We start from the raw sequence: 15426 nt of genomic DNA on the forward strand, positions 1-15426 counted from the left end.
TGACAAGCGATTGTTTTTACCTTGTCAGGAAACATGCACAGTAAGGTTTGTTTTGTGTTAATAAGCTAAAGAATACTACAAAATTATTAGAAGCTGGAAATCATTCTTCAGCCTTCTTTAGAGGCTGAACACCATAAAGTATTTTTTTTCCTTCTTGAAATTGCAATGTTTTGGTTTAGGATGGGGAACACAGCGGTCCACTCTAAAGAAAGGAGTACATTTCCCAAACTTACCCAAACAATTTCTTCACAGAATCATTTTTAAAATGAGCTGGTTTCTCTCAGTTCAATGATAGACACGCCCAGAAGGTGTCAGGCTTCCCCTGTCTTGGAGAGCTGGTGTGGGTACCAGAGGCTGGTGCTGCGGTGCCACTGGAGATGCTTGGTGTGCCCTGCACTGGCTCCAGCTGCTATGCCAGGGAGCCACGGATTTCCTGCTGCTCTGTGTATTTGCCAGCTACACACAGATATCCTGAATGCAAGCTATGACTCAATGAACCTCACAAAAGTGTCCAGTGCTCTTCAATATATCCTAGAAATTCCAAGGCAGTGCGACTAGAAGATGTAAACACAGGAAGCTGAACCAAACCCTGCCGTACCCAGAATGGCAATATTGCCTCTATTTAAGCAACTAAAACCCTTCTCAGGGTGAGATTTAGTTTGCCCAAATCTAGGTTTTTACCAGGTTAGAGTGGGATTCAGCTCACCTGAGATTAGGAAATTGGTTCTCTTGCTTAAACACAGGCCTTTAGTTTCATTCAAGGTTCATGAGACCATCCCATCTGGACAACTAATTGCTGGTCTGGAAGGATGCAGGGCTCTGCAGGTCCTATCGTGTCTGCTGGCTCTGGGCAGATGCCTTGGCTGACTTAAACGCTTTCAAGTTTAATATGTAGGTTTAATATGTAAGTTTAATAGTGTTTCAAGCAATATGTAGGCATCTGAACAACTCCCTTAAACCTGAAACCTGATCAACAGAAGAATTTTAAAGAGGCTGTACTGACACTCTGAAAACCTAGTATGAAATCTTAGACTCCATTGAATGCATCAGAACAAGCCAAACTAAAAAGGAGAAAGAGACCCCTCTAACTTGCCAGATCCCACATTTCTTAGACACCAAGATTGATTTACATTTTAAGACTCTTGGATCATGGGCAGTCTAAACCAAAAAAAAAAAAAAAAAAAAAGGAAAAAGGAAAAAAGGTCTTCAACTATTTAACTATTTCAATAAAATACTGCCATTACATTAGCTCCTAATATAATTGACTTAGAACTAGAACTAATAAGTAAGTAAAAATAACAATCAAGTATAATTTTTAGAAGTATTTTATGGGTAGATATATAAAGATCTTACCTTTTGCAAAAGAGTAAATAAAGGACTCCTGCCTGAAATTTATCCTTAGATGTCATGACTTTGGACACTTCCATGATATTTTTCACTTTTCTGACAGATTTTAGGGGAATATGACTGGCACATATGCAGCTGAAAAAAGAATGCTGTAGAATGAAGTCCTCATAAGTTACTTTAAAGATTCATTTAACCTCATGATTCTCCAAAAGCTGACAATCATAGGATTAACACTGCTGGTCTGCAGAGAGCACTTTTCATTTTGCAGACAAGAAACCACAAGACATGAGGCAGGTTTTTACTTCAGATATTTATTGTAGTCCATCAGAGAATATCAAATACCAGTTTTTAAACCACCAATATACATTGCCTCCCTAGTGTGAGTGAAGGGTGATGGGAATGAGAAGAACTGATGAACATGATTTAGATTTAACAAAACTTGGATAAAAATGAACTGGACAATTTTAAGTCAGAACAGTTATAGTTTTATTCTTTATATGGGAAAGCAATCTAACAAAACCAATACCATAAAAATAACTAGAATGAATAAGGCATGTCAAAGTCTTCACTGAGGTGTCAAGTAGATATATACATACAGTACTGAATATTAAGTAACAGTGTAAAAGATAGTCCCACACTTTATTTCTGTTGTAATTATGAACTAGTAAGTGTCACCAGTGTTGTCTGAGAGATAGACACTGAGGATATAAACACGGATTTAAATGGTTAGTATCAAACTTGTTAGATGTGCTTTTCCTGGTACTGGAGCCAATGGCAAACTCTCACTAGCTTCACTGGGAGGAGGACCAGAGAGGCTGGGGAAGGTGTTTCTGATCCTCCATTGCATAGTCCTCACACAGCATAAATTACGTTGTCCAGGTTGCTGGAAAACTTCTAAACTTTGAATTTAAATGAGTTACATTGGGAAGTCTTAATCCATACACTTAGTTACCTCACCAAAAATAATTACTGGTCACCTATATCTTAATACTTGGATTAATGGTCTGATTGCAAACCACCTCCGATGGCATTGTGCACCTATTGAAAGGTTTCTAAGCTGAAGACAGCAATGAATCAGTCACAGAGCTTCATGCTGTGATGCCAGACCAAGAATACCCTTAATTGTCAGCAGGGAAAAGTCAGAGCAATTTACAGTATATGTAGTTACAGCAGGTGGAAAGACTGTGTTTCCCTGTTTCTGTCTGTTGATTGTGTAGACAGTTGAAATCTCATGGCTCTGGGAAGCAGAGAGTTTGACTCTCTCTACAACATCTCACAGTAATTGTAGTACCTATAGGATACCTATAGTAGATGGTCTGCAAGTGACTTTGTGTGTTGCATCAATAAGACTTCCCTCATGAGCAATCTGGTATTTTGTAGCTGAGTTATTCCTCTCTCTGCACAGAGAGTTAGTGAATTGTGAGTTCTATATTTTAATGCTTTTTATGTCTTATGGCAAGATTAAATATAAAGGTCAATATATCTTCTTGTTTAACTCAGAAAATCTATTTATTTCTTATTATGAAGACAATTGGAAAAACTGTGTTTTCTGACATTTTTAACAAAATGTTTTAGTAGAGATTCATTGATAAGGAGTTTGCTGTGATTTTGAAAAGAATATAATTTCAATCCAACAATCAGAAGTGAATTCTCATGTAATGATCAGAATTTTATGTAATGGTGTCTTAACAAAAGAAAACTCTGGCTGGTAGTCAGTGACAATCAATTAGACTTTCCAACAAGCCATTGCAAATTTAAAATATGCACATGAATAAACAGTAGAATAACACTATGAGAGAAATAACTTGCCTTACGCTGTCACCAATGGAAATACATATTCATTAATATATGTATACTATGAAGCAGGGAAACTAACAAGGTAAAATCTGTCTGAAAAGCATTATGTGGATAATGTTTGCAGGCAAAAGGCAGGGCAAATAAAATTAATCTTTAAGAATGCTAGTTATTGTTTCAGTCTGTTACTGAATATTACAATCCTATTCCAGCTCTCAGATGTTCTAAGCATGAAAAAAGGACTTTTCAGTAGGCAGCAAAAGAAGTATTGATTCAGAAAATAAAATGCATGACTTTTTCAAATGCCTTTGTCTACTAACATAATATTGCACCAGGCAAAATTACCTCAGATGAGCAGTAAGGTCTTCTAATGTCTATATTTCAGGAAGATGCAATACAGAAAATGAGTTTAATAGAAGGACATTCATTATCTGGTAGTAATTTTAAGGTATATGAAAAAAGCAGGTGCAGCTCTACATATATATGTATATGTATATATGCATATAAATGACTGTTAATACAAACCTGCAAAGAAAATATCCCTCAACCTTTTCTCACTAATGAACAGAAACACAGCGGTTTATGTTTTAACTGTTCTGTGATTTCCAAATATCATCTTTGACATGAAAAACTGTGAGAGAAACAAGCTTAAGAAACACGGAATTCATTATAAATCCTGAGGGAAGAAATGGTATTTACATTACTGATCATTGTTTTGTGAAAAGCACATTAGCTGTTGTGCACTGGACTTAGTAAAGACTCGGGGGGAAATGGAAAAGCAATGGGCTGAGCAGCACCATCTGAGATTGCCTGGAAAATGTCAAACACTTCCCTTCTTTTTATCCACAGGGAAATCTGAATGCATTTCTACTAATCAAAATTTCCTGGAGGAAAGGATGTGGAGAAGAAAGAAATGAAAAAGACCCAATTGCTGTAGGGTAATCCATTGGGTATTGTGTCATGTCATTCCTGGGTGATGGACAGTGGCAATATGATTATAAAGCTGTAATTCAGTTAAGGGGGGCCAGATGATATCATTAGAAGTTAGAGCCACTTTCCATGCATTATGAATTCACTTTTTAAAAAAATCCCACCAACTAGGATGATGGTTTTGATCAGCAGTATTTTACCCAACTCATTTTTAAAGAACATACTTCCATAAATGTAGAAAAGTCATTGTTTAACAATTATTGAAGCCTGAAAGGAAGGAAGTAGGGGTTCTGAAAAGCTTGGCGAGCTTCTACAGGGTTTTTTTGTGTGCACAAATAGAAACCAAGGAATAATGACATTTGTATCAGTAAAGCCCCCAAATACCATCTAGGCTGCTGTTTTTATCTGGAAAATTGTGGGTTTTATCTGTTCCTTACTAGTAGCAGCAGATGTTGCCAAATTAACTTCTGCAGGTTCACTCTTTTCCAGTTATTTCAGAAAATTTTATCAACACTTATAGAGACAGAAGTTATAAACACATTTAAAGCACAGCTCCCTGTCTGGGATTCTTCTCATTAGGTCTATGTCAAGTATTGTGGTAAAAGGAGCCTTTCCAATACTCTTTTATAGCATATATGTGTGTATATGCATACATAAATGTGCATACAGGGAGAGAAATGCATCCTCACATGCACTGTGTGCATATGCCATTCTCAGAAATGCAAAAGGCAAACAAGAGCAGGAGGCCTAGAATATTGGACTGAAATGGGTGCTTCACAGCTAGGGCTTTTGGTTTCTGCCACATTTCAAGTACCAACCCCCCAAGAAGTATTCTGGGGATGCAAAAATAATTTCTTCATTTGGAGTCTCAAGAGATGGACAGAGATACAGATGAAGCTGTGCTAATTATTGTTCAGCTTTTAATGAGTTATTTCTGTCATACCACTCAGCTATTTTTTAAGAAGTGTGTTAGTGGTTTGTCAGCATTAACCTGTAGGTATTAACCTTGCTTTCTCTACCGACCTCTTAGATGTGTATTTTCCTTTCACTGATGCAGTAAGGGCTGAGACTGACAAACAACTAAGTGTATTAATGATTCAACCCAAGGGTTGTTTTTATCACAGTTCCTCACTCTTTGAGGCACTGCATTAATTTGCTTCCTGTCCTTTGGCTATGTGCATCATAATCTTTGCTAACTGTCTGAGCTGGCTTTAGCCCTGTGCACTGCCTTTACCAGCTTTGCAAAGACATCTGGGGTTTTCAGAAAAGACCTGTGTAAGCTCCATCCCTTGTGCATATGTACATTGAAGGCAGTCTCCTTTCCTGTTTGAATCTAGGATATTTGACTGATTCCAATGTCTTACAAATAAGAATACAAACACAGCAGTGTCAGGCAGCATTCAGAACAACAAATGCATGTTGGTTGTATGTCTGGTTACACCAGGGTTGGTTTGGCCCAGAAACCAAGTCATTGTACTGTGACTTCTCCAGGTGGAATTCCTCTCCAGGCTACTCACTCCAGCCCTGGCGTGAAGAAGAGGCATCACTGGGACAACAACAAAAAAAAAAAAAGCACAGAGAAGGTCTGGGTGAAGTTTGGACCTCTTGTCTCACTAGTGGCATCTACCTCCAGGCACTTAAGTGAGATTTCTCCATGACAAGCCTTGTCATCCCAGGCAGCCTGTGCTGGGAAGGGAGGTAAACCCCTTCCCAGGTGTGGAGGTGCCCATCTCTGCTGACTGACTAGAGATCTACAAAGACAATGTGCTCCCTGAAGTGCTTGGTGGCATGGTCTGAGGCCCTATGTCACAGCTGATTTTCATGAAGACAGGTGGCATGAGAGATAAAAGAGTCAGTTGCAAAGGACTGAGAGAAGGTAGGCATTGCCCACCAGGAAGGTCTTGGTGCTCTTGGCACTGTCACCACTTCTTGTTTCCAAGCTCTCAGTCTACAAGTGGACTGAAAGGGCATTCACAGCTAGTAAAGCAGAGCTTTCATTGTCTCTCTGTTATAGTTAGTAATCATAAGGCTGTATATCATTGCAGTGGAAAGAAAAGCCTAGTGTTGCATCCGAAGTGTTTACTATAAAAGGCTATATACAGAAATAAATTCAATTGTGTTAGCCCTACATAAAGTGATTTAAGGCATTTTGCACCAAAAATATCAGGTTCTGTGAAACCTATTTCACAAATGTATCAAAATGATTGTATATATTTTTCTATTTCTATTTCTCTGGTACAATACTTCTCTGAAGTTACAAAGCCATAAAGAATCTTTCCCTTAAAAGTTCAAACCCTGCCTTGATATACTGCTTATATATATACACACATACACTGCCATATGCTGCTAAATATTCTATCTTTGTAAGTAGTGCTTGGAGATGGGAGAACTTGGGATTTTTCTTTAACTTTCATTTTGATTGGAAACCCCCAGATTTGAAGCTACTATTTAGTTTTAGGTATGAGCTATAAACTAGTTTTGGGTTTTTGTTGTGCCAGATTAAGCTGAAATGTTAGAACCAGATCAGTAGAAAAGCAGGTTTAAAGTTTAATAATATCTTTTCAACCCAACATCATTTCTAAAACTAATTTTATTCTAAACTTGATTTGCATTCATATATCATCCCCGTAAATTCACATTTAGCTATGTTAAATACTAATCTAGAAATACAGCATAAAAACCAGAGCTAACAATTTGCATGCTTTCAAGCAATGTTCATATGTCTGGAGTAATAAGAGTTTAAGAAACATGTATAAATGTCAATTGATACCCAAACCAAGAAATCTGAGCTACTTAACACCTTTTCTTTGAATTTGAGAAATGTAACAAAATTGCTAGTGGAAATTAAATGATGTTGCTCATCAGCCAAAAAAGTAACCTGGGGGGAGTCTGTCTATAAATGTCCATCAATTGATTTAGTTTGACTTCCCTGAACATCTGAATGTGAATTCCTCATTTGTAGATTTGTGTTCAGATTAGGCAGAAGTTGAAAAGAAGCATCAGAATACTTCAGAGATGCAAATGCTCCCTTCTCCCCTCTCAAGTACACTCACATATTCACAAATTATTTACAAAATATTATTGGAGCCTCAAACTCAACTAATAGCATGAAGCTGAAATCTGAAGAACTCTGACTACTCTTTGGGCAAATTTTTGAGACTCATAATCACTCTGTAGCTCTTAAAAAAACCTCTAAGATCAACCAACTGCTTAAAAATTTTCTGTGTGATGTAAAGACTGAAAAATTTATCTGTAGTTACATTACATGTGTACAATGTAATATACATGTAGCCGATGTGTGAAGTAAATGAAATTAAGCCCACAATGTTAAAATAAAATAAAATGAAATAAAAAGAATACCCAACACCAGACTTCAAAAGAATCAATTACAGAAGCAATATGAATTGTTTCCAGAAGTTGTTGCCTATTCAGTTAATCTTGCTATAGAAAATCCACAAGTTCTTTGTCATTGGCCTCCTAGCTCATCAGCTTACCAGACAATAACAAAACAGAAATTTCAGGCTATAGTTATATGAAAGGAGTAAAATTTTGCCACAGCTGAATGAATAACCCAAAATAGAGTCCATAAGCTCTAATTCTAGATGGAAGAAAGAGCAGGATTTATGTCAGATAATCCAGAATATACATCCACACAAGCATGTTTAGAATAGAGAATAAAAGGTGGGGTTTGATAAAGCCCAATAGAAACCTCCCAAACAAGTCCACCAAATCTCCCTGTTGCTACTTCCTCTCTCTGAACATAGAAGCTGTAGCTGCTACCAAAGGCACAGAAATCTGGTGAAGTGAGATAAAAAATCCAGTGAGCTAAAAATGACAGAAAAGACAGTTTAGCCTGGAGAAGAAAATTGTTATAGCCAACACTGGTGACTCAAAGACATGTGGCACACAGGAAGCAGTAGTTAGAATTATTTATCATCAGGGAACACGAAGGCAATTTATTTTTTTTTTTTTTAATGTACTGGCTGAAATGATGAAGAATTTATTTTGAAAGGTTTTCAAGGCCAGGATGATACTTTGAGGTGAGGAGTGAGAAGAAGAGGGATGAGAAGGAGCACTGTCCACCTGTAACCTGGTATTTGGGGTATTTAGTGGAACCTGGGAGACCTCTAGGAAATGTTGAGGGTTAATGGAGTTTGGGCTTTCTCCAAAGCCTTGTCTGAGTGTCATTTTCAGGCTGGAGAAGAAAACTCATTAGATGCATAGTGAAATCGAGTAATTTTTATGATACATGTGAACAACTTTTGTACCTAAATAAAACTTTTTAAAAATGAAAACCGGACTATTGACACACAGAAATCTGTTTTAGGCAGTAGGCTCTTCCTCAGACTCTGAAAGATAGATAATTAGACAGTCTACCAGGAAAATAAGAGAGAGAGAAAGAAACTTTGTGGCAGACTACCAAAGCACTGCTGACTTGTGAAGCAATATTTATGCCTTTGCTAGGTCCATGAGTAGATAGCTACAATCAGACTACACTGAAAATTCATAGACAGTAGGTTGAAAAGAAGAGCTGGACAGATGTGAGCAGCTCCAGCTGTCCCTCACCTGATTTTATTGTTAATCCCCCACAGTCAGATATATCTGCTGGGTCTCACTGTTGGAGTCACTCTGCCCTGACTCATTCCTCAGCTGTCCTTCTATTCATCTGGGAAAAACAAACTCTGTTGTTGGCAGGGACAACTTGCTTACCCAGGAGGCTCCCTGCCTCAGACAATCTGTGTGGGGGCTCAGGAGATCCCTGGAGAGCTACAAAAGAGCTGCAGGAGATGATAGAAGGAGAGTTGTCTAAATGGCTAGCTTCCCACTTTGGAGAAATCAAATTTCTTTCTAACTTCTTCAATGCTTGGAACTGAAAGCCACATATTCTGCATTATTTTCATGGAAGGAAATCATACTGATTTATGTTTTAGTGGGAGTAGATTTGTCTTCTCTGGAAATTTGACTTTAAAACATATTCAGAAATGCTGACAGATGGATCTCCGCTATAGCTAAGATAAATAGTCGACATTCTTTACATCTTTTTTGGTAATGATAAATGGACACACTCTTTCCCTATTCCCTCTCAGGAAAAAGACAACTCCTCTTAGTAATACAGCTGTTCTGAATTTAATAAACAAACTACACACCAGATGCTGCCAACTGCTTTAAGTATTAAACCACACAGATTTCTTGGTGGCAGAATAAAGGAGGAAAAGGAAGAAGGTTTTTTCATCAGTGTGAGACAAAAGCCTTTCATGTGTACTATATTGTTAATTATCAATGCTATATAATTAAATATGAAGGTGAAATAAGACTTGACTGAAATACCGACCCAATTTCTTGAAATTACTTGATTTAACTGTGTAGACTTTAAGCTATGGACAAACATTTCTTGAACTCCTGGAAAGTCCAGAGACCTCGGCTGTGGGGGAACCAGGTGGAAAGACTGCAACTGCTTTGGAGTAAAGGTTGAAAACTTGCAGGTGACAATGCTAACGTCACTTCTTTTATAGACGGTGTTGTTGTTTTATTAAGAGTCAGAAATAAAGCACATATGAACAGCTTCCAGAAAAAAGGGACATATTTTTTTCTCCCTGATTGTAGTCAAAATCCTTGTTAATGACAAAGCTCCCATTTGCTTTGTCATGGCACCAGGATTTCACACAGGTGCCATGCACAAGTCCGGTTATGACCTCATAAGATGCACAGAATCATCAACTATATACTCAGCTTAGTAGAAAAACTAAGTAGATCCTGTAAGTGCTTCATGTTACATTGGCAAATTACCTTCAGGTGATTGGTTGTTTGTACTGGTCAGCAGATTTGAATTGGACAGATTGTTGCAAAATGTTCAGACTAAATTAATTTGAGACCATCGCTCTTGTCTGATGTTGGAACTTTATTTTAAAAATCAAAGCTTTTCATTCTCCATTGTATCTCCTACACTGTTTAACAGAGGAGGAAATTGTTACTATCATCACATTTATGCTTCACACACCCTGTTACCATGGTTCTCTGGTCTTTATCATTATCTTATCCAAAAAGGGTCATAATTACACATATTAATATGATCCTCACAGTCCCTCTGAGTAGTTGTAATGAAAACATTGCATGTTCAGTGCATCACCTGCCCTATTTTTCTTGAAAGTAGGCATTGCTGAGTCTATTATGTTTTGACAACATAATCTCAGTACTGACACTAAGACTTAGCCTTTGACTGCTGAATTTCCCTTTAAAATTATGGTTTTTTCAATTTTATGTAACATTCCACTGTTGTTAACTCTATCCATTCTCCTCTAGCAGGTTTGAACATTTGTGGGTTAATATAGTAAACATAGTTGTGTGGTCTTTGAAATGTGGATTTCTTCTAAATACCCATAATGAAATCTATAGAAACCTGCATAATTGTTCTAAAATTTTCTGTATTCAGTTCTAATGGGTTTTCTTTGGAAGCAAATTAAAAACAAAAAACACAACATGCATCAGTGCTGTAATTTATTTTTTATGTTGGAATAATAAAAGTTTCAGTGAATAAGTATAGTTACATTTAATAATCATTCAGAATCAGTTAGTAAACTGAAGGCAACTGCTGCCTGCTGAGACACTGCACAGAGTCCACCTCCCAAGAACAGCTCCAGCTCATAGAATCACAGAATCACAGAATGGGTCAGGTTGGAAGGGACCACAGAGGGTCATCTGGTCCAACCTCCCTTCTCAAGCAGGGTCATCCTAGAGCAGCACATGGCACAGGATTGTGTCCAGATGGTTCCTGAATATCTCCCGTGAGGGAGACTCCACAGCCTCTCTGAGCAATCTGTGCCAGTGCTCAGCCACATGCACAGTAAAGCCATTTTGCATGGAAGCAGCTCAAACTGGTTCACACATCTGTGGGGATCATTCTCGCTAAAAGTCCCACAGAACTGGGATGATTTGTGCATCTGAGACTCAGATTTTCAGAGCTTTCCATGGACAGAGGTCTATGATGCCTCTAAGGGAACTGGGGGAGATCAACCCTTACCAGAACACCGAGGCACAGTTTCCTTTCCTCTTCCTCTTTTGCAGGAAATCTCTATTCTCTTTTTTCAATTTTTTCTGATTGTCTTTTTTTGAAATGCCTAAGTTTGGCCAGAGTCCAGGTAGTCTGCACTGCATTTACACTACTATGTACTGAGTCATGAGTAGAAAAATCTGCAGTACAATGAACATGAAAAATTTGGGGATGATGCAAAAACAATTCAGTTAATTTCGAAAAGATAAAGCCTCACAGGGGTCTACAGCAATGGTTATGTAATTAATTGCATTTAATTTTTTATTAGCCTCCACTTTAAAAGAACATTACATGTGAAGAACTTCTAGATTGTGAAGCATAGAGGGCTTACACAATCAAAGGACATTTCCTTAGGACTTAGCTCCTTTTTCTTGAACATGTAATTGTCTTCTTTATAATTTCTTATTTTATCTGCTGCTAACAGAAGAGAAATATTAAAATTGTGGCACACCAAAAAATTACCTCAGAAGAAGAGCTATTGGATGCAAAGGATGTGCGAATAGAATAATTGGAAATTATGCAGATTCTCACATTTATGAACATGAATGCTTTTTCTTTTCTCTCCTTCATTCCCAATTTAATTTTCTCTGTAGATTTAATAGCTCTCTTAATCTCAGAAAAATGCAATGTATGAAGAGCGTATTCAACCTTTAGGGACTATTAAAGAAATGTATACACAGTAACTTCACGCAAAGGCATCTCCATCTCCTGACAAAATATCACCATGCATAGTAACAAAATAAGAGGAGAAATAATACGGAAGACAAAAATTTCTGGCAGAACTCCTGCAAGAATCACATTTAGGCAAGGATTAAGCTGGTACGTTGTTTAAGTGGCAGTTTATAATACCCAGTTCAAGAGGAGCAGGGCAAGCTCCTCCAGTGATGAGCACCTTCAGTGAACCCCTGAAGGGGGTTCTTTCTTACTCCTTGTCCAAAAGGATTCAACTTACTCCTTGTCCAAAAGTCCATGGAGGTGTGCAAATAAGAGGAGAGCACCCTGGACACACACCTTGGCTGCACCAGCTGAAAACAGTCTTCAGATCCCATACCTGTGTGCCAAGGCTAACACAAAAACCTGATGAGTCCATCAGCTCCTTCACTAGCAGAGTGGAGCAAGTACAGCAGAGGACTTGCATCAGAGGGCTTGGGCACTTTTGCCTGTCAATAAGCTTTCAGATCCAGAATAATCAGATGCATATAGAATCAGTTACCACCAAATAAACACACAACCAGAGAAATCAAAATCAAACTTCTCCTGAAAGAAAGTTGCTGAGCATGTAGAGAGGATATGGAGATTGGTAGAAAGAGACAGATCAGGGGAGATTTTTAAAGGATTCTCCTTGTAGAAAACTGCATGTGCAAGTTCAGAAAAAAAATTAAAATCAAAGACCTTCTGCTTGACACCTGCTGTATCAGGGCAAAAGAAAAAGCCTATGAGAGTTGGCTTAAACTTCCTGGACACAGAACAAGCTCAATTAGAAGGCCTGCTCCTGGGGGAAGATTTGGAGAAGCGGGAAGCATTGCTATGGCCATGTAAGACCCATGTGATCTGCACACTTAGATAGTGACATACTAATCTGGGCCCAGAAGAACAGACCACCTGTCCAGGCCAGGCTGGATGGGGCCCTGAGCAACTTTATCTGGTGAATGGCATCCCTGCCCATGGCAAGGGGGGAAGGAACTAGATGATCTTTAAGGTCCCTTCCAACTCAGACCATTCCATGATTCTATGATTCTATGATTTATCATTATGTTTCAAAGTAAACAAATGGGGAAAAAAAGGAATTGAATACAAGTGGCTCAAAACTTATGCTTTTTGCTATTAGACATACTATATAAATAGATTGTAAATACTTTTTTTGGTAAAAGTGCTTAAGTATACTTTATTCTAACGTGCTGTGTGTTTTCTATTTTAATTTCATGCCTAAATCGATAGCTAATTATAATTTGACAAGAGAAAGCGATTGCAATGGATATGATCTACCTGCTCTGCTGCTAAATTGGAATGTGGTTGGCTGGCTTTACAGTGTTACCACAATTTGTGTATACCATTTCCAGAGTCAACGTAAGAATCAGGAAATAAGTTTATGGCAAATAATTTCAACACCATGCAGAATTGCCCAAGAATCCTTTGTCTGTGGTTGATAAAACAAGGAAGATTTTGATGACTAATTGTTGACACACATTGGTCCAGGATTTAAACAGCTTCCATCTTGGCTTTTATGACCAGATGCAAATTAGGGAAATTCTATCCCAGACCATAACCATTTAGACTATGATTATTAAAGCAATGTATCTGAAGAATCTGAAGTACAATTACCATCACAATTAACATCCATGTCCTTCTCTAGGCCTATCATACAAACTCACATGCTCCCCCCTGCCCCCTCCACCAAATACACACATATGAGAGAGGTTTTCTTCACCAACCTGCAAACTTGTTAGGAAATGGACAACTGGATATGTAAAAAATTCTCTTCTTTGATTTTCATGCTCACCAGTCATTAAAGGGTTACTTTTCAGAGCAGCAAAAAAAGAAGAGTTGGTTGACCAAACATTTTTTTTCCTTATAAAGAAGTGTCAACCCTGAGCTCGTAATTAAGAAGTTAAAATCTGTGATTTATATATATTTATATATATAAAAATAGATGATCATACTAAGACTAAAAAAGTGAAAGAAATCTCCATGTCAGTACTATATATTTGCTTGATCTGAAATTTTGTAGAAGAAATCCTTGCGACACTGAAATTAACTGATATGAAGGATGTAATTAGGTGTGAAACACGCTATTGATCCAGTTGCTGTTAGTCTGTTAGAGGATTGCTGTCTTGGTAGGGTAATGGACATAGTAGCAAAAAGTTCTAATCGATGTCAGAACAGGAACAAAAGGAAAAAGATTACATCACAAGAGATTATTTTCTGTCTGAACCCGTGAGGGGTTAAGAGAGTTGTTTAACATTACCATCATGGCTGGTGAGCTCACAGGGGTGAGCTAAGAGGAAAACTGTGACAATTCTATAACATGGATAAATCCTAAAAGAAACTAGGTGAAATCGTGCTACTACTCATATTTTTACTGGGCAATAAGATTCAAATCCTAAGCAACTGTAACATGACATTCTGAAGCTAGTGGAGCTACTACCATACTAAAAGATAAACTTATTTTTCAGCTTCTCTACCTTCATACCAATCTGATGTGGTTGGCAGATGGAGTGCAAGACATTCACTGCTGAGACATACTTTTTTAGTGTTGGGGAAAAAAAAAAATCCAGCCTTCCTCCCTATAACAGTGATCATTCTGATGACCTGAATCATCCTACAGAAGTTCCTAAAGGAAACCTGGCTGTCAGTGAAGAATGGTTGCATTTTTTTTTTGTTCCTTTCTTGTCTTTTTTTTTGTTTTGTTGATATTCTGTTGAAATGCAGCAGCCTTGAGTCAGGCTTGATTCAGAAAGAAAACTTTCTTGGTTTCTTCCCCCGTCTTTTTTCTCACTGGGGAAAAACACATACTGTAGATCTTTTTTCCCTTTTGCAGCATAAAAGGAAATGAAGCTCAGAAAGTCTCCTGTAATAAAGGATTGAGAAAGAATTCTCTCAAGAGTGGATATTGTCTTCAGAGATATCTGAAAAAAGCAGGAAGCAGTTCAGTCTGGCACCTGGTACTCTTTGGGAAAACTAAAATGGGAAGCAGGTTGCAATAACTGCCATCTTGTAGAAAACTGCAAGTGTTTATGGCATGGTCCATTGTCCAAGAGTATAAGAAAAGAAGAAAGTAGGCTGTTTCTGTAGCTAAAACACAGTTTCTCTGACTAGATCCAGGATTATCTCCACTGTCCCTGCAGTAGGAGGCTGAGGAAGATGAGGAGCAATGTCTGCAGTGAGCAGCCAGGCTGTGTGGCTGAAGCCTCCACCTCCCTCCTGTCTGAGTCAACAGGCGGCGCTTCAGTGGTGACAAAGTCAAACTCGGTGGGGCAGATGTCATCTGTGCAGCCACTCCCGCTGCCTGAGCCACTGGTTTCGTCACCTGGCACAAAGGAGGGAGGGAAACAGCGTGAGTGATACAGCTTACAGCTTTCATCCCTTTTCTCCCTTCCACTTGGCACCCCAGTGGGGATGAACACATTGGGAATGAGGAAGTGTTGGTGGTGCTAAATTTCACTCAGTAAAGCTTCCAAATGAAACCCACTGTGACTTAATTAGATGATTAAGTGCTCTTCTGAAAAAGGATCAGACTGCTGGCCTTATGGAAAGCCTTCAGTGTCTGGATGTATTAAACATGAAGATAAGCAAGAGAAGCAAAAGAA

General features: G+C 38.2%; 1 protein-coding gene across 2 annotated transcripts in view; it reads right to left on the reverse strand.

Annotated features, from left to right (window-relative positions):
* Positions 1 to 1637: 1637 nt before the first annotated feature.
* GPC6 (glypican 6) overlaps positions 1638 to 15426 on the reverse strand; it is a 732729-nt gene continuing 718940 nt past the window's right edge. For both annotated transcript variants that reach the window (XM_071430981.1, XM_071430980.1), the window contains one exon: positions 1638 to 15146. In XM_071430981.1, the coding sequence (XP_071287082.1) occupies positions 14944 to 15146 (203 nt within the window). In that variant the 3' untranslated portion in view covers positions 1638 to 14943. The remainder of the gene's footprint in view (positions 15147 to 15426) is intronic.

This window comes from Agelaius tricolor, unplaced genomic scaffold (genome assembly GCF_023055355.1).
Source record: "Agelaius tricolor isolate 1412-34295 unplaced genomic scaffold, bAgeTri1.0.p SCAF_7, whole genome shotgun sequence".
Taxonomy (NCBI): domain Eukaryota; kingdom Metazoa; phylum Chordata; class Aves; order Passeriformes; family Icteridae; genus Agelaius; species Agelaius tricolor.